Source organism: Manacus candei, unplaced genomic scaffold, assembly GCF_025592945.1.
Source record: "Manacus candei isolate 608988 ecotype Guabito, Panama unplaced genomic scaffold, ASM2559294v1 h1tg000005l, whole genome shotgun sequence".
Lineage (NCBI taxonomy): Eukaryota > Metazoa > Chordata > Aves > Passeriformes > Pipridae > Manacus > Manacus candei.
The window spans coordinates 8,941,761-8,961,637 of NW_026138053.1; the positions used below are offsets into that span (position 1 = coordinate 8,941,761).

The 19,877-nt window shown below is 42.4% G+C and overlaps 1 protein-coding gene and 1 long non-coding RNA gene across 2 annotated transcripts; one reads left to right on the forward strand and one right to left on the reverse strand.

Moving 5' to 3' along the window:
- Positions 1-478: 478 nt before the first annotated feature.
- On the reverse strand, positions 479-4,211 carry LOC127475255 (uncharacterized). The gene is made up of 3 exons (XR_007906154.1): positions 4,095-4,211; positions 2,059-2,169; positions 479-675 (listed from the first exon to the last, which is right to left on the reverse strand). It is a non-coding gene; the product is annotated as an uncharacterized LOC127475255 (long non-coding RNA).
- A 2,482-nt stretch (positions 4,212-6,693) lies between these two features.
- USP1 (ubiquitin specific peptidase 1) lies at positions 6,694-18,990 on the forward strand. Its single transcript, XM_051796537.1, has 9 exons — positions 6,694-6,830; positions 7,034-7,227; positions 8,479-8,602; positions 8,955-9,062; positions 9,598-9,758; positions 10,369-11,081; positions 12,163-12,333; positions 13,386-13,587; positions 17,643-18,990. Exons 2-9 carry the CDS (start codon positions 7,067-7,069, stop codon positions 18,367-18,369), a joined length of 2,367 nt encoding a protein of 788 aa, XP_051652497.1. The 5' UTR covers positions 6,694-6,830; positions 7,034-7,066; the 3' UTR covers positions 18,370-18,990.
- Positions 18,991-19,877: the final 887 nt, after the last annotated feature.

Below are 19,877 nucleotides of genomic sequence, written 5' to 3' on the forward strand. Positions count from 1 at the left end.
CACCGTGTATAATTTTAACGTATATTAAGTCTCTGGGATGGCCAAGGAACCTGACAGGCATCATTGGATCCCATTCCTCAGCTGAGATTCCAGCAGGGAGTTAAGAAATTCAGGAGGGAATGTCTCTGTGGTGGGGAGAAGGCCTGGCACAGTGATGCTATGGGGCCAGCACAGACCCATCCACTCCAAAGGCTTTGCCTGGAGAGCAATGGGAATGGGACACTTGGGCACAGCCATCTACAGGCAGCAGGATATGGGCTGGAGAGGCTGGACCTCTTTTTGGGGTGCTCTGGCTCATGCTGACTGCAAGAGCAGCTGGCAGAGGGTGGTCTGTCCTGCCCCACCAGGACATAAAAGGCTCTGCAATTCCCATCTTGATGTGGCTACACTGGGGTCACAGAGGCTTTGCTACATAATTCCTTAAAAACCTGGCAGAAATGGCTCTGCTATGGAGAAAAATGAGTCCTCACCCGAATCTTAAATCTTTATAACAGTGGTCTGACATCCCTAGGTGTGGACGTATACCTTCAGGTTTGAGAGGAATTATAAAATCCATTCTAGGAATGTCTGTCAATGGAGATGCTGCCAGCAGATGGTGCAAGCATGTGCAGATTGGATTTCCTCCTGTCTCTGCTTCCAGGAGTGAGTTGCAGCTCTGTACAATGTTATTCTGACCTAAGAACAGAGATAGGGAGAGATGCTACTTGTATTTCTATTTTAGTTAAGGTTTGCAATGTAGCACCTGGCTTCTCATCTGAATTCCAGCCCATAAAGGCAAACTGCGCTGTCTCTGCTACCAGCGGAGCTCTGGATCCATGTGTTACATCAAACAGAGCAGCAGCTCTGAGCTGTGAAAGAAAGGCAAAAGGTGGGGAAAACACCCCTAGGGATGCAATGGGACCACATACAGAACATCGTGTTTTTCTGCAGTACAGAACTTTGCTTTCAAAAGATATTTCAAAGATATTTCAGGAGAAATGTTCTGTTTCAGACTTGGCCACAGAGCCCTCTTGCCTTTGAGATTTTCAGTGTACAGAACCACATATTTATTCTATTATGAACTAATCTGCTTTATCTCTACTTTATGGGTGAAATTATTGCTATTTTCTAGATATCACAGGTGCATGTGTAGCTCTAGGAAGTTCATAGGTTACATCCAACTGTGTTGTCTCCTAAATTAAGAGTGAGATAAATGAAACCTAAGGCTGTGGTATCAGGAGCTACACACCTTGATCTCAAAACTTGTAAACTCTCCCACATGGAGGAACTGTTATGGTTTGTGCATCAACAAGCTCATGGTTTGTGGCTCAGGCCTCCAAGCTGACATTTGCATTCTGAAGCTGAAACTAAAAGGAGCTCATTGCAGGCTTTCTCTGGAGTTTACAGAACTATAACAATTTCTGATTTATTCTTTCCTGCCTTTCCTAAAAACTGTATTTTTATGGATGACAGAAAACAGCTGGTCACAGAGGTCAAGCTTTTGGACCAGGTTTTACTTGGCAGAGACTGAAGCTGCTGTAACTCCTCAGGTGGGAACAAGTTGCTCGGAAGCCCAAATTAGGATCTCAGCCCAGATATAGGACTAGCTCTGCTGCTGCCTCACCCCCTCTGACATCAAATTGCCCAAACTCATCCTGTTTTGTTGCTGGAACCAGGCACAGCCCTGGAGAGGTGCCTCTCTCACAGGGACTGGAGTTTTGCAGTGGCCAAATTGTTCCCATGTGCCCCGACACAGCAGCATTGAAGTTAAATAATGAGTTATGAAATGATTTGAGATCCTCTGAAAGCAGATGTAGCTCGTCAAGCAGGAATAGTTCAGGGTTTGTGACGTTCCCAGGCTGCTTGCTGTGGGAAGAGTCAGATTTCCTTTCCAGTGGAGTAAAGCAAGACGAACAATTTGTCCCTGTTTCTGGCTGTGAAAGCACAGAGAGTCTGCATGAACTGTGGATCACTAAAGAGTAACATCCCTAAATATGCATTTCTATTCCCTCTGACTGAAGCCAGTCCTGTCTTGACGTTTTATAGTCTGCATTTTTATTTTTGTGAACGGTTTCTTACCTTTTCTGTGTGGGGAATTTGACACAGAATTGTATCCTTGAAGAATGAGATGTGTTTTGCCCAGCGTAGGCTGCAGAACTTCCCACCCTGAGGTCCCCGTGTGATCTGAGCCTGCTGAAAGAGCACATTGTCTGCACACAATTTGCACCAAAATTCACAGAATAATTCTGACAATACAAGAACCCTGACAGATTTATAGGCCTATCACTGATGTGGCTGCAGGCTCTGGAAGTTGCTATAATTTATGTGATTCAGCCACAGCTCAAGGTTGGAGAGGTTTTTCCCTGCAGAGAATCATGCTCTGTACTGGAGACTGCCTCCAGGACTCCAGAAATCCCACCTCTGGGGAATCTGCTCTTTCCAGGCATTTCATATGGTTATTTTTGGCTATGTCTGTGGAGATTTCTGGTTTCCCAGCGCAGCTATTTTTATAACACATGGCTGTGAAGTCTATAGTATTAGACATAATTTAATCTTGCACATTGGAATGCCTTGGGTCTGTATGTAAGGAATCACTGCCTCCTGCACCTGCTCCCTCTTTGGCCTGTGCCTGAAACACTCCTTGACTGTACAGAGCTGGAACTTCAGAGGCTTCTAGACAACAGCTCCTTTATGGAGCATGTTAAGCTGCCATAAATATTTAATTAGGTGTTATTCTGCTTTTGGAGAGATACAGCAAAAAAATAATCCCCATTTCCTTACATTTACACAGAACATTTTCCTGCTGGAAAAAATTTCCATGCATTAAATAGTGACAGGGAGCCATATTTTAAGAGGGGGCATAAAAATTTGAGAGGGTGAGAGGTTGATGAAGAGGAGATTTCACAGAGCTGAGGGCTTTTCCTAGGTGGGAAGGAGTTGTTGGATGGCTGGTTTGAGATGGAGCTGTGTGGGTGTCTCTTAGGCAGCACAGCACCATGTCAGGCTGGTGGGTGAAGTTTCTTCCCAACAAGGGGAGCTTCTGCTTCCCCTGTGTTTGTTGTTTAAAAATAAATCGTGACTTTAGGATTATTTTATAATGCAAACCAGGCTGTCCTGGGCATGCCAAGTGGTGACACTGCCTGGAGAGCTTTGTGTGCCATAAAATTTTGGATACAACAATGACCTGGACTGGAATTACAGTTGTAGTTGTCTAATGTAGTTGTCTAATAAAGCACAGGCAGATATGGGACTGTACTTCAAATTTAAAAAAACAATTAGTTGATAGACTTTCAGCTAAGATTTTACCCCAGTTTACCATACAGGTGACAGAGGGGAAACTTAAAAATCAGTCAGAACGTCTCTTATAATAGCATTGGCTTTGTCTTTTGAAGGCAGAGAAAACTAACTTAATGGAGACAAAAAATGTTTGGTTTGGTCAAAATAACAATGACAGGGAATTAGGAAGAAATTTGTGAGTATGTTAAGGGAGAGAAATTATTTAGATAAGGGTAAGGGTTATACTAATCAGATGAAATTACCAGCAGAAAAAGTAAACCAGGAAGTTTGAATTTTAATAATTCAGTAAGCAGATGCGACGTGTAGCTCTGCTGGGCTGCACAACAGCTCAGCACAGGATGGCACAGAGGCCTCTTTAATGGGAGCATTTGGAAGGTGACACCACACTGTGGAAGAAGGGCAAGTAAAGTTGTTCCAAACATGTGCTGAGTGAGTTTTCTGAAAGGTGCTGCAATATCTGGGGCTTCCTTATGTCTGGTTGTGTGGCAGATGCATTCGTTGATTACAATAATCATTATACCTATGAAAACTGAGTTGACTTCATTAGCCAAACAAAATGTAACACGTAGACCAAAGAACCATCACCACCCTGTGGAAATGCTGTGTGCACTTCCAGTCTCTCAAAAATACTCTGCAAACACTTCCCTTCCCTCCTTCACTCAGTCACTGCCCCTGAAAGTTACACCACGAGCCTGGAAATGTCCACAAGCCTGACTTTACGCCCAAAGTTTGGCCTTCTGATGTCACCGATGGTGATCCTAGGCACAAGTACACCTGGAGCTTAGCTAACACATGGAATTAGGAATTACTCGACATACAGAATTAGACCCTCAGATTGTGAAATCCTTGGATATAAATAGTTTTTTCTCATGTTTGTTAAAGCAGATGGCAAACTGCACACTGGACAGGGCAGACTTTTATTGAGATGAACAGCCTTGGTTGTGGCACTGGACTTGTGATGTGCGCAAATGCGCTTTTGTATCACGCGCAAGAAACCTGGAGGAACTTGACTCCTGCTCTCGGAGTTTATTCCAGTCTGTTATTGATTCAAGGTCCAAACACTCAGAGATTTCACTCTGTCTCATTACAACCACGAGTTTCATTGTCCAGCACCTTCCATCTCCTGGTGAAGCAACTCCTCAGCTGATGACTCAAACCGGCAGCGTAACACAGACTTAATGAAACATTATTAATCAACCAAGCAGTTCCATGACTTCTGGGCACCACCCACCTGGATAAGGCTCTTGTTGCCTCATACAAAAGAACCTTTGTAGTCCTGAGTGTCTATTAACTGCAGTGACTTCAGGCAATGTTTGCTAAGTGGAGCTAAAATTCATATCACAGAGCTCTGGTCAGGAAATCCAGCAACACCAAGTGGGAATGCAGTAGCTCTGGAGATCCCACAGGCCAAGGAAACAGATCTTTAGGTCAATATATACCTTGGGAATCAGAATCTTGGCTCTTGGGTGATGGATTTGCAGGAATATGTGGATATTTCACTCATAATTTGGTGAAATTCTGTTTGTAAGAGAAAGCAAAACATGTACAGCAAGCATGTCTATGACTGTTGGAAGAGACATAATTCTTGCCATAATTCATATGAATATGACCTATATGTCATATTGATAATAATGAATTCACACAGCAGTGTAAAAAACATCCAAGAATATTGCAAGATTGCAAAGAAGTGTGTGATTTTGTGGTGGTTTAGTTTGCTTTAGTACTCAGCAGGCAGCACAGTGCCACGCTTGGGGGAGGCAGCAGGGGTTTGTCCTGGGGAACTTCAGCTTTGGAGCGCTCAAATTTGTGGTAACTCTCCCCAAGACCCAGGTCTGGGCATGGTTCAAAGTCAGTTATAAAACTAATCCTATAAAATATCTTATGTGAATAACTTAGAAACATTTTATAACAGTTTTCCAGTGGAATAAACAACTGTGATTTAGCTTCAGAGGATTAAAAAATTAACACCACTGCTTAAAAAGTGTGACTGGCACATGGAGTTCTTTATTTTCAACATAAAAGATGAATCTTTAAAAGATTCCCAACCTTTTGGGAAATCACAGAGCATCATAGTTGGACTTGGATTATTCTTGTGGGTCCCAAAGAGAGATGTGAAAAATCCAAGCCCTTTTATGGAGCAAATAAAAGAGCAATTTTCAGAGCCAGATGAATTTGTGAAATACTGAAGCCACTGAATATGTAAAGACAAGACATTGGTAATTCACAGCAAGTGAAACCAAAACAAACTATTGGGGCATTTCATATAAACAGCATGATTGTGTGTCCCACAGACAGTTTTTTGGATACAAGACTGAGAGTAGATTTAAACTATTTCATTGTTTTTCTTAAAAGAAATGAAAATGCAGTTGTCTTTAGGTTAAACATGGGACTGGGATTTACTTTGATACACTTCCAGAGGTAACAAAACTTGTTTTAGCACCTTGCATTAGTTTGACTGTCAGAGATTTTTTCTTGAAAACAAATTATATAGTTAGCCAGGTTAAAAAAAAAAAAAGAAAAAGAAAAAAGAAAAAAGTCTTAGGTAGAAAGAGGCCTTTCTAAAGAGTGTTATGAAGCTGTGATGGATCTGGAGCTACAAACATATTGACTCCTGACTGTCCTCAGACTGAGTCACTCACAGAGTTTATACATAAAGGTTTTCTGTCAGCAACGTATAAACTGGTCCTGGAGGGGCCAGTTTTAAAGAGCAGAATGGACTAATCTATAGCATTTTCCCACATTCCATCTGGTTTTGGTCTGTAGTGATCTGTCCCAGCTGCTATCACAGCACCTTTGCTGCCTAATCAGCGTCGGTGATAACTATTATTTATTGCCTCTCCACAGATGCGCTGGTAAAGCTTTTTAGCTGGGGTCTGACGGGGACTACAAGCGAAACGATTGATTTACGACCGCGAAAAGCGCGGGACCGCAGAAAGAGGCCCTTAGACGCCATGTCGGGGCCGAGCCCGGCGCGGGACCGACCCAAGGCCCTTCAGGGCGGGCGTAGCCGCCACCTCTGATTGGCTGAACCGGCTGGGGGGGCGCGACCACAGCGGGACCGATCCACCGCGCGCCGGCGAAGGGGGGGCCGAGCTGTCCCCTCGGAATGGTACAGCCCGAGCCCGAGAGCCCTTTGGCCGGGCCGTTACCAGCGCCCGCGCGCGCTCAGCCAGGGCCCCCGGCGGGCTGTCCGTAGCGCTGCCTGATGCAGCGGCGGGCGTGCCGCGCCCCTGTTGGCGGCGCGCTGCCACCGAGGCGCCTTCAGTGTCACCGCCAGCTCCCTGCGCACACCGCTCCGCCGCTCCGCGCGGCTTTTCGCTGCTGTGCTCGCCCTGCGGCGCGCTCCCTCTCCGGCGTTCTCGCGGGGCGGGCGGCGCGGGGGGGGTGGTTGGTGCGGGGGAGGGGGCGCGGCGCGAGGCGGGGCGCGCGCGGGGCGCCGGGGGGGGGCGGGGGGGGTCCTCGCGGGCGCGCGGAAAAAAACGCGCCAAGTTTGCGGGCGCGCGGCCCGCGGTCTCCATGGCAACGGCGAGCGGGAGCGGGGCCGCGATGTAGCGGTGAGTGAGTGAGGGAGGGACGGGGAGGGACGGGAGCGAGGGGGGGGAGCGGCCGCGCCGCCCGCCCGGGGCCCGCCGGCCGCGGGGGGACATGCGGGGGGCGCGGGGGGGCGGCCCGAGCCCGGGGCGGAGGGCGGCGGGGGGGGGCCCCGCGGCGAGTAAATGGCGCCTGGTGTGCGCGTGTGTGTGTGTGTGCGCGCCAGGTGTGAGCGCCACGGCCGCGCCCCGCACCAGCCATGCCCGGCGTCCTGCCCGCCGACACCGCCAGGGCCAGCCCCAGCAAGAAGAACAGGCTGTCGCTGAAGCTTTTCCAGAAGAAGGAGGCGAAGAGAGCGCTGGATTTTACCGAGGCGCAGGAAAATGAGCAGAAGGGCGCGGAGTTCAGAGGCGCCGAGATGTGAGTCCCGCGCGGGAGAAGTTTGTTTTGTGGCGATGTTGTGTCGGTCCGGTGTTGCTCCGTCCTCCGCTCGACTCGGTTGCGTGTTCTTATATAAATATGTGCTGCAGCGCGCGCTAAATTAAATTAACGTGCGCTTAAGACTGAATTAACGTGCGCTTAAGAATGAATTAACGTGCGCTTAAATTAAGTTAACCCCCGACCCAACTTAATCAAACTGAACAAACTAATCTCGATAACTGATTTTTTATAACTGTTTGAATAAAATAAGTTTGCGACGCCGTGGGGTGTTTAGTTGGCGCAAACTTTAGGGATCACTTGAATAAGCGGCTCTCTTTTAAAACTAAATAATCGTTATAACCAGTTTCTACAACTGTCTTTGCCACACCGTGGATGTCTTAGTTGGCACCAACTTTATGATCACTTCAAGAAGTTGCTTTGTTTCGAGTTAATATAAGTAGTTACTCTGCTGCTGAGCTATTTATATTATTATTTATATTAAAATGTAACTTTTTGCGAGATGAGTCTTAATGAAAAGATGTTGGATTTTAAAGGCCGTTTCTGCTGCAAGGAAATGAATTTGTTGTGGTGCTGTCTGTCATTCACTGTGGCTTTTCAAGCCCTGAGCAAATCCATCAACCCATTTCTTTGCTAATGGGGGGATTTAAGTGGGAAAAAGCAAAGTTGCTTGATTGTGGTCAGTTGGAGTCTTTAAAATTTGGTTCTGTTGTGTCAGTACAGTGCATTAATCACTTATATCAGTGATTAATAATAATGATAATCAGTATATTATGTGTCAGGTTCATTGGTTTCTTTTAATTTTGTTTTTCTATTTTTATTCTTTTGCTTTGTATCCAGAAATTATATGACTCTGGAGCAGGGCACAGGGATAGAAAGCATGTTCTAGACACGTTTTTCTACCTTAGGAATGAACAAAGAATGTACAAAAGTATTTAAAAGTGAACTTTTTTTGTTCCTTAAACTGGTCTCCTGATATTATTTGAAAAGTAAGTGTTGGGACTAACAGCAGATTTGGCTGATTTTTGTAAAATTGTTTCTTTTTGGCTGCTGTTATAGCTGAGGAGTTTGTGTTTGAGTGCCCAGAGTGAATACAGATACTCTCAGACACACTTTGATGTGATTTTGAGCTGTGTATCTTAGTGATGAATTATGTCAGGTGGCTCTGAGATGGGAGGTGAAGGAATCCTTTTCTAAAGCTGTTTCTTACTCCCTGTTTTCTCTGTTTCACAGTGACCAGGTTGTTCCTGCAGCACAGCCTCCCTCCCTTGTCAGCTGTGAGAAAAAAGACAACATGTTGCCTTTTGTGGGCTTGAACAACCTGGGGAACACCTGTTACCTGAACAGTGTCCTGCAGGTGAGGGCATGGTCAAGGGGGACCTCAAAAAGGGGATTTTTTTGGTTAAGCACAAGTGGGTGAGATTTGTAGTTTGATATTCCATGGATGTCTGGGTGTAGTATGAAGAGAATCTAATTACAGCGTGGGGGGGAAATGCTGCTGCAGGAAATGTGTGCACTGTAGGTTGTCCTGACTGGGTAGTTCTTCAGTTTCCATACTTGAGGCTCCTCCCTGCTGTGAAAAATCCTGGATCTTTGTGTGCTGTGTACAGCCTGGGGAGATGCAGAGCTGGCTGGATCATAAATGTGGATTTCTATGTAGAGTAACCTCTCACTCAGGTTATTCTCCTCTTTTCAACTGTTGCTTTCAGGTATTATATTTCTGTCCTGGTTTTAAAACTGGAGTAAAACATTTATATAACATCATTTCAAAGAAGAAAGAATCTTTGAAGGATGAAGGAGAGCAAAAGGCAGAAAAGGTAACAAATCTCCCCATGATCTTTACTTATAACTTTGCAAGTAAGGCTGCATGCAGGAAGTTTAGTGAAAATCTAACTGATTTCTTCTGTTCTTAACAAATTTTTCAGCATTGTTTTCTACAGTGCTACTTCAGGTAAAGATATATTTGAGTTGTTTTGAACTTGTGTTCAAACATGAGTGTTCAGAGGATCTGTAAACTTGTAAGCCCAAGTCTTAAACAAGAAATTTGAGAAGATATCTCACCATGCATTTGGCATTAAGATAATTATGATACAGTACTTTGAGTGGATGGAAATCGGAGTTTCGGCAAGGATGGTTTCAGGATTTAAAATAATGGCTAATTTGGCTTTTATGTTTGTTTTCCACTTTGAAAAGAACAATAAATATATGGTCTGAAACCCACCTGCTTCCCATGGCACACAAAAAAACCTGTCCAATATCTGTTAGAAAACTAAGGGAGGGCAGGAGAGAAAAGTTGAACTTGTTACAGACAAAACTGCAAGTGTTTTTGTTCTTTTTACATTGTTATTGCAGGGAAGTTGTAAAGAAGATCCCCTGGCAAGTTATGAGCTCATCTGCAGCTTGCACTCCTTGATTCTGTCAGTTGAGCAGCTTCAAGCCAGTTTTCTCCTAAACCCAGAAAAGTACACAGATGAACTTGCTACTCAGCCCCGAAGGCTCCTGAACACCCTCAGGTACAAATCACCCTAAGTGTTGTCAGCGTTCGCTCCTGACTTTTCCAGGTTGTTGCCACTGCACAGTTTCAGAGGCTGGTGGAAGGTAGATGGTCTCAAATTTGGTGTGGCCTTATAGGAAGTAAATTTTTCGTGCTTATTGTTACCTCCATGATGTCAGAAACCTGAAGTAAATTTTAACTTTGTAAGAGTGTCATTTAAATGCAGAAGAGGGTTTAAAACAGTGTTTAGCCTTAGGTACAGAAGTGTCATAGAACTTTGGAATGGTTTAGGTTGGGAGGGACCTTAAAGATCATCCACTTCTACCCCCTGCCATGGGCAGGGACACCTTCCACTATCACAGGTTGTTCCAAACCCCATCCAACCTGGCCTTGAACACTTCCAGGGATGGTGAAGGATTCTCTTTGACCTGAGAAACTGCACCACTGGGTTGCAATTCAGTGAGTGTTTAAATGCCTAAGGCTGAACTTTCCCATGACTCTGTGACAGGGAGGACTCCTCTCTAGGCCTGGACAGGACCCTCCATGACTTCCATTTAAATCTCAAATCATGTTACCCGGTTAGCAAAGAATAACTAATCCTCATTGCTCTGCTTGTTTCTTTTCCCTAGAGAGCTGAACCCCATGTATGAAGGGTACCTGCAGCACGATGCCCAGGAAGTCCTACAGTGTATCCTGGGAAACATCCAGGAAACATGTCAGCTGCTGAAGAAGGAAGAGTTGAACAAACTGCCCATGGAGGAGCCTTCAGCTAAACTGGAGGAAAAACTCAACCCAATCCCTGAGAGCAACGGGACCGGCAGCGCTGCCGAGGAGGAGGATCCCACTCTGAGCAGCCATGACGGAGACGCGGCCGAGGACAAGCTGCTCAAGGGACACGGGAAAAGGAAAAGTGACGCCGAGGGCGGCAACGCCAAGAAGAAATCCAAAGTGTCAAAAGAGCAAACTGCAGCAGAGGAAAATCAAAGGCAGACCAGGTCAAAGAGGAAAGCGACGGGGGAGAAGTTGGAAACCCAAAGCGACGCCATCGCCAAGTGCTCCGGGGACAGCGAGAGCGCGAAGCCCACGCAGAAAAAGTCACGGCTTAGGTTAAACTGGTTAAAATCCTCATGCAAACAGCCCAGCATTCTGTCCAAATTTTATAGTCTAGGAAAATTAACTACAAACCTGGGATCCAAAGACCCAGGAAAAGAATATGACTGTGAGCTCGAAGAGTCATCTACCAAGTGCGAAAATGGTGACAGTAAAGAAGAATATCATGAACCAGCATCTCCCGTGGAAAACCACCATGAAAAGGGAACTGAAAAAGAACCAAAAAAGGAAGGTTGGTGCACAAGTGATGGGCTTAAAATTAGTATGATTAAGAAAGTACAATGCGTGGGAAGTCAGTCTTCAGACTGCACAGCCTGCAGAGCTCTAAACACAAAATTAGATTTTCAGGAATTGAAGAAGATTTTTAGGAACAAGAATTTATATTTATACATGTTTGTAATTTTTTTTTTTATAACTTGACCTGTTTAGCTTAGATCTCGAGGTATTCCTCTAACATTCTGTAATCATTGTACCATATATATGTAAAAAAAAAAAAGGCAGAACATTGCCAGGTTTGTATTATCACTAATTTTTGTCATCCATAGACATAGCAGATGGATTCAAGATTTAAAGGAAGATGCTGGTCAGGAGCAAACAGAATCAAACTCCATTGGCCACAGCTTTGTGCCCAAGTTTACAAACAATATTCTCTCCTTCCCTTCCTATTCCTTAGTTTTGTCCCATATTCCCAATGTTCCCAAGAACTAGGAAGGACACAGGATGTATTACATATTCTAATTGGCTGGCAGGTATGGATTTTTTGTCAATGAAACAAGGTATCTGTTGAGAGAAGGGGCTCAGTATGAATTCAGTACTTAACAATTTGGAACTTTCTGACCCACCCACCAATTTTATAAAAAATTGAAGGAATGCAGAATCTTTGAGATCTGCATATCTTCAGCACATTTGACCAAAACTGGCCAACAAATTTAGAAAGTATTGGAGGAGAACACTGAGAATAAATAGAAACCAGCCAAACCCACACATGTGACGCTCCTTGAGGAGGCTGATAGTCCATACTAAGAAGTCAGTGCATTGGTGACAAATATTCCAGAATGCCACACTTAAAGTATAAAACAAGCACCCAATCTTAAAACAGAAATTAAAGTCTGAGGGCCAAGAGACAGAGGCTCCGTATTTACTTACTAGTAGATGATACTCTGAAAACTGCACCATACGTAGTTTTGTTTTAATTCCTATGTGGGATCCCTAAAAGGCCATGGCTGTAACATGGTCATTTTCCACGGATAGCCAAAGGTAGTCTTTGGAATAAAGTGCAGCTTGCTCAGTGATGTGACATGTACTTTCTCTAGGTACAGAACTGGCTGTCTTTGAACTGGTGGAGAAACTGTTCCAGGGCCAGTTAGTGCTGAGGACAAGGTGTTTGGAGTGCGAGTGCTTTACTGAAAGGAGAGAAGATTTTCAGGACATCAGTGTTCCAGTGCAAGAAGATGAACTTTCTAAAGCTGAAGAGAGTTCTGAAAGTAAGTAATTGTCTCAGAAAGGGGTGTGAGGTGTTTCTGCCTCAGCCAGCCATGGGGAAGGACAGTGCTGTGGTTATCAAGGAACATGGCTCCTGTTTGTGCTGACTAAAATTAGAGGCTCTTATCTCCTGTCCTGATTAACTTTAGACTTTGGAAACACTGTTGACAGATCCAGATAATATTAAAATTGTTTCGAATCTTAACACATAGCATGTACTGCTTACAGTCCTTCACTTTGGTACATGTTTTTCTGCTTATAAGTAAGTATTTTCTTTGATGTAGGTCTTCCCGTTCTTCCTGGATAAGGAATTTTTCTGCTTTTTTTTCTTAAAAGAAATATTTGCACTTTTTCCTCAAAAATTAAAAGAGAACCCAGCTTTTTTTGTTAATTACTCTAAAATTTTTTTTAGTGTATTAGATTGTTGTTGCCTTAGTAGCATTTGTTTTATCTTTGTCAATGTTAATTCTCTCATCTCTTTCACAAATTTTATTGATCTATTCATAGTTTTTAGGTATTATAAAAAGTAAGCATGATAATACTAAATTTTGAAATGGAGACTTTTAATTTTAGTTCCCATGGAATTAATTTGGAGCAGCTTTTACTGCCTTTACTCCCCATTTTGGTGAAGGACTCAGAGTAAAATGTGTGGGGAAATGTTAATGTGTAAAATGCTGCTGTCAGTGTAGGTGATCCTGTCAGCAGTGTGAGGGTGGCAGGGGAGGCAAAATGTAAGAAGTGAAAGGGAACTTTCTAGTTATTTTGGATGTTTGCCCTAATAAGTGAAATTCATGGACCCAGTTTCCAGACGTGGCAACAGAATTATTCTGTGTCATCTGAAACAAACTTTGGGAAAGCCTTAGATTTGAAGTAAGAGATACTTTCATCCCTTCCTGAAATGCTCCAAATACATCTATTTCACACATACTGAGTGTTCTTTACAGTGTTGTCGTTTTTGAGCCTGTCTTGACATGTTTTGTTTTGTTGTTCTGGTGGGATGCATTGGAAATGTAAATACTGGTGTATCTGTGAATGTAACAATTCTCTTTTCTAGTTTCTCCAGAGCCAAAAACAGAAACGAAGACGCTGAAATGGGCAATTTCACAGTTTGCCTCAGTGGAAAGGATTGTGGGAGAAGACAAATATTTCTGTGAGAACTGCCATCACTACACGGAAGCCGAGCGCAGCCTTTTATTCGATAAAATGCCCGAAGTTATAACAATTCACTTGAAGTGCTTTGCTGCCAGTGGCTTGGAGTGAGTATGCATTGACTGTGTTATGAAACAGTGTCCTGGAGGAAGGGAAATCTTATCACAGGAGTTGAAAATGCTTTGTAACTTTGCCAAAAGCAGATTTCCAGATTGAAATGAACTTAAATCGCTGGGATGCAGCCCCTGATTTTGTAAAGGCTTTTTGTTCTTACGAGCAGTGGCAGAAATTACCTGCAGGAAAACTGACTTTTAGGAGACTTCTTGACAAAAATTTTTTAGCTGTACTCTTTAAAAACAGCCTGATTTATTGATATTTCTTAAAACTTTGTTTACTTTAAACATCACCTGTCCCTGTGAGGTTAGAGGCCGCTTTAAGTACTTTAACAGAACAAGTAATTAGAACAAATATGAATTTTATGGTCACAGCCAGTCTCTACTTGAATGTAAGTACTAAAAAAATAAATGTGAGTGGGGAATAATAATAATCAGGAGTTAAACATTTTAAAGAGCTAACACTCATTACCCAAAATTGATCAATTCCTTAAAAAATACCGTTAGTACAAATTTTTTGCAATTTTTACAATACAAATTTTAGTACTCTACCTGAATGTGAGCACTAAAATCTGTGGGGGAAAAATCAGCAGATAAATATTTTAAAGAGCTAACACACCAAAAAATTGATATATTAATTTAAAAATACAGTAATATCAGCCTCACTGATGTTCAACTACTGAGAAATCAGTGTTTGATGTTATAATTTTTGTAATCCTTATGTTTTGAAAGAGGTTGTGAGTGGTTTTGTTTGGGGCTTTTTTCATACTTAAGAATTGAGATGGGAGGAAAAACCCATCGCTACAGTACTGTCCGTACATTAATCAGTGTCATGACAATTTATACTCAGCATTTTGCAGTAAACTCCATTTCTCCACTGAGATTTAAATACTGAAAAATGACAGAAAGCGTCATCAGGAGAAACTTCTTAGAACTATAAAATATTCCCCCAGATCTTTTAGGAAATTGGTACACCATTTATTGCAGCCTCTGAGCCTTTGGATGGGCAGTAAGTTTTCTAGGCACAAATTAGTTTGGCCTTTTATCCCCAAGTTCCCTGTGTGCTGCATTTCCCCCTCACTTGGCTTTTGACATTCAGAGCCACCTCACCAGCAGGAAGCCTCATGCATGATGTCTGCCATGGAATTTAGTTTATAATAGTTGTATCACCAATATTTTAGATAAAAATACCACATCTAAGTTGTCAGATGATTTGTCAGAGGGTGCTCTCTAAGCAAGTGCTGGTAACTGTGGTCAGTTTAAGATCTGTGAAATATCCAGTGCTGAGGATGATATTGTTACGTTTTTACAGGTAGTTTGCTAAGATTGTTAAAGGCACATTTCTCAGTCTGCCAGTTTGTAGTATTTTTTTAGGAATATCCAGGTTTCTGACAAAGTAGAAGGGAAGCTTCCTCTGCCTCTGCAATGCCTTTTCGTACAAATCCAGGATCATAACATACAAAATTGTCTTTTCATTGATGTCCATCATATTTGACTTAAATATTGACTTCATATATATAGACTTAATATATATTGACTTAAAGTTGCACACTTAAAAATGCCCTTGTATTGTTGAGTAGCCCTTGATGTGGGATGGAATCCTGGTATGATTATAGGCTATTGAACAAAATACAACCTGAAAGGAAACCTGAATATTATCTTCCATTTGCTCCTCTATTTCCTATCTCTTTGTTTCCATGGGGAAGCACTTTCAGGTTAACGAGCCATCTCCTGAGCCACTCACCTCCTCTGCTTTGGCAACCTTCAGCTCCAAAATACTCAGACCAATATCCAGGTCAGAGTGAATCCAGTCTGTTGTGGTTTTCCTCCTGTGTCCTCAGTCATGCCAGACATTTTCTGCCAAGGGCTGACAACCAGAGATTAAGGAAGTCAGAGTGGAAAAATCAGTGTGCAACTGGAGTCAGTGATGAAACTGAAACTGCTTAGAAGAGTCCCCTGGGTTTTGACTTGAATTTTTTATCTTGGACAAAACCATGTCATTGCTAAAAGTAGTAACAAACTGTTTTACTGGCTTCAAACTTACTTAAATTTTTAAACTAAGATTCTTCATACAACTTCCCTTAGCCCCCATAAAAATTTGGAAATGTTGTCTGCTCAGTTGTGCTCTACTGAGTTCTCTGATGACTGAGTTGTAAATAAATGAAGAGAAACAAAGGGTAATGTAAATATTTGCAGTTAATAGGGACTTTATTCATGTTTTCTAGATGCTGGTTTGCAAAGTGTTTGTTTTAAAATAAAGCAGCCAGTGTGAAAATCTACTTGCCTGGGGATGAGTAATTCTCTTTGGCAAGAGTGTGTGTGTTGTGTGTGGAAAAATCATAGGCCATGTGTGCTCAGGCTGTGAAGCTCTGAAGGAGAAATGTGTAACTGGTGATACGTAATTAAGCATTTCCACTATAGAAATTTAGCAGTTGGTGAGAAAATCAGCTTTTTGTTTTGTGAAATTCTGTACAGTGGGTAAAGTTAATTTATAGCCTCAAAAGATGTAGCTGCAGAAATCAGGTTTGCTCTGTGTCAAGTGCATCAGTCAGAGCAGGCAGAGTACTTGGCATACAATTTTTCTGCCTTCAGATTCTTATCATTAAGAAGAACAATAAGCTAATAGGAAAATATTTCCTCTCTTATTTCCTCCTCTCCAAATCTTTGATGCTGGATCTCATTCAGAAGAAAGGCAGACCCTGCTTTTTACTGTTTTGTGTGAATGTGATTGTCACGGTGTGCTTGAGTGGAACTGGATTTCTGGAGTATCAGCAAGCAGTTTCTCTGTTTCTTGACTGTCTTCTGAATGTTTCTGGCTACTAACAATAGGGATTTTCAGAAGATTTAAGTTTTATTATTTCTGATTATATGCTCTTTGTGTTCCTTTTGGTGGAGTCAAATGTTTATGGTAAGCTTAGGTCTAAAGTGAGATTTCAGTTAATGAGAGTGACTGAGGATCTGTGGGTGTGTGTAAATGTGTTTATGGCTGTGAACACGAGTGAAATGATGAAGAGCAGAATCAAAACTAAACACAGGAAAACAGGAGTCTGTTACTGCAGTTATGCCATAGCTACAATTTCCCTGGATTCAAGATAAATTTTTTTTAGGATAATAGCAGTGAGCTTTTTGTAACCTTAGTTTTACAGGGCTTGCCTGTATTCCCCTGGATTTTTCTCTACAACACCCTGAAAGTTGAGCAAGAACTGAATCATCACTGGAATCTATTAGGACATCATAACCTATCACTAAATAAAGAGGTTAATTAATTTGTGCTGATGCAATATGTTACTCATCAAGATCAGAATCATTCAGTAATATTTTTTTTTCAAACTCTGTAGAAGATCCTTGTAATGAAAGGACTTAAACTTTTCTCATGGTAAATTTGTGCACTATGAACAAAATGCTGAGTATTCCTGGAATACCAAATGCTTTTCCAAGTAAATCAGCCAGAGAATTGCTTGAAAAAAATGGAATACCACAGGACAGGTAATGAGGAATCTCTGGTAGCAAGTGTTGGTAAGTTTACTCATCAGTGAGGGGATCTGAGAAAAACCACTCAGATTTTCTATGTGATACTAAAGCTACTTGAAAGTAAAATAGATTTGTATTTATTCAGCAAATGACTCTTTCAGGAGGGGAAAAAACTCCAACCCTCCTTATTTCAGCCTTGGCTGTTGAGGTTTTTGTTTTGCTTTTTAAGCAGAGTGGTGTCTGGGGGAGTGCAGGTGTTTGTGCATGGATAGAAGCAGGAATGATAACAATTAGCCTAATTATTTTTATCACCGTTATTTAAAAATTAATTTAGTTGATACTTTAGAAAAAGGGAGTCTCTTAAATTATTAAAATTTATAGTTCCTAGGCTGTAAAATTTACCATTATACAGTCATAAAAGTGCCTTTACTGACCAGGGGTGCCTGGGACAGATGTTGGTGATCCAAAGTGAGAAGGGAGAAGCTTCTCCTGATCACATGTGGAAAATAACAGGTGGGCCTATGGGCCTAAAGTGGTGTTTATTGGGAAAGGGTTTAACTTGTGTCTCCCTTGTGAAGGTTTGACTGCTACGGGGGCCTGTCCAAGATCAACACTCCGCTGCTGACGCCACTCAAGCTGTCCCTGGAGGAGTGGAGCACCAGGCCCACCAACGACACCTATGGATTATTTGCTGTGGTCATGCACAGTGGCATCACCATCAGCAGTGGACACTACACAGCCTCTGTCAAGATCACAGATCTCAGCAGCCTGGAGCTGGACAGGGGCACCTTCATGGCCAACCCCACGTACACCGTGCTCAAACCGGAGCCGCTCAACGAGGAGGAGGCCAGAGCTGTGACCGACGACTACGATGACGGTGAGGTCTCCTTCAGGGTCAACGGTGCTGCCCAGCCAGGGAAGGTCCTTAGCAAGAAGAACATGGAAGCTGTGGGACTGCTCGGGGGGCAAAAGAGCAAGTCTGACTGTGACCTGTACCCCAACAAACCAGCCAACCCCGAGAAGTTCCTCAGCGTGGTCACGGAGAGCAGGAGCCCCGAGCGCAGTGCAGGGAATGCTGAGCATGGCACAGAGCACAGCGAGGCCAACGGGGTGGGAGCCAGCGGGCTGGAAAACAAGGCTCTGTATGTGCTCCAGAGCCTCAAGGAATACGAGGGCAAGTGGCTGCTCTTCGATGACTCTGAAGTAAAGGTCACAGAAGAAAAGGACTTTCTGAATTCTCTTTCTCCGACATCGTCATCTACATCGACTCCTTACCTACTGTTTTATAAGAAAATTGTAGAGTGATACTGTATTTTGACTGTAAATATTCAGGATTTGCATACACCTCTTGGTCTGATTTGCATCCAAACTACCTGGAAGAAACGGCTGTTTTGTTTTTTGAAGCTACTGATTCTTCATGTTTTTGGTCTTTTTCTTCAGTGTAAAGTGGCTCAACTTGAATTAACAAAACACGACACAGAACTTGACTCACACCTTAATTTTCTGCTGGAGAATAGTGCTACAACCTTTTAGAAATACCAGTTTGTATAGATCCTAAACAAATCCTACAGCACCCAGTAGTGGTTTTAATGCAGCTCTAGGTCTCAGACATGCCTATTGTATTATTAGCTTTTTTTTTTTAAATAAAATTTATTTGTATTCATACCCCAGAGTAAATGTATATTAACTAGCGAATTTCACCAGAAGTTGTGTATTTTTGTAACTTGGGAAGTAACACTTCATATTTAGTCTTTGGGTAACTGACATGGTTTATTCTCCTGATCCTTTTCCTTCCTGCTTTGTGCAATTTAGAGCACAAGGAAAATGGTCTTGGAACCTTGTTTAGTGCATTGGAGGGACCTGAACTTCATAGAAATGCTTGACTGGTCTAATTTGCATCTTGTTGCATAGGTGTTAAAGGGCAAAGTGTAAATAGGTGTGATTAATACGTCGACACAGGGGCAGAGTGTAGTGTAATTAAAATAATTTTGTACTTTGAAGAGTGGAGCCCTCTAATCTGCATATATGTCTGGATGGGTTTGGAACTTAGTGGTGACCTTACAACAGTTAATTTGTACCTGAGCTCACTGCAAAATAGGAAAACGAAAGCATTTGGCTTTGATGCTTTGTTAAGAATGTATATATGAAATAAAAAAGTTATGATACGCATCTGAGACAACCAGATCAGACTGTTGTGTTGGGGGGGGGGGGAAACAAAGTGGAAGTGATTTGGGAACAGTTATAAAAAGGGTGGGAAACATCTTAAAGAAATGGAAGATTTTAAAACTAACATTCTGTGGGTTTTTTTTAACTGATTCTTGTCCAGCAGATCCTCACCTGAAGGCACTTGATGACCAGAGGTGTGAGGTTCAGGGTAAACAGATGATTATGGCAAAAACCAAAAATGTTTGCACTAAATACTAGGGATGAAAATCCCAAATTGTTTGTTAGACAATTTAAGGTGAATCCTATCAACTGACAGAGTCTTAGCCAATATGACACAAAATAAGGTGAGTGTTGAATTGTCATGGGATGGACAGAAAGACATGAAGATTGCAGAGAGACAAGGGAAGATAGTCAGGATGTGAGTATGCCCTGGTTTCCTGGATACATTTAACCTTTTTCTAATACAAATTAATTTATTTACAGGAAAAGCCCTAAAACCCTTTACCTAGTTAATTCTGCAATACTTAATTTTTACAACCTTTTATTATAATGTTGTATAAACACTGAGGTAACTCAGGAAAAGTATCTTTAGTGTATTTTCCATGTTACTGTCAACTTCTGATTGTTGTACAGGCCTTGACTTTGCA

Bases quoted from the DNA above. Each gene is read 5' to 3' on its own strand.
- USP1 (XM_051796537.1), top strand. From the start codon at position 7,067: ATGCCCGGCGTCCTGCCCGCCGACACCGCCAGGGCCAGCCCCAGCAAG. The intron at 7,228-8,478 runs GTGAGTCCCGCG...TCTGTTTCACAG, and splicing joins GAGTTCAGAGGCGCCGAGAT to TGACCAGGTTGTTCCTGCAG. The intron at 9,063-9,597 runs GTAACAAATCTC...TTGTTATTGCAG, and splicing joins GAGAGCAAAAGGCAGAAAAG to GGAAGTTGTAAAGAAGATCC.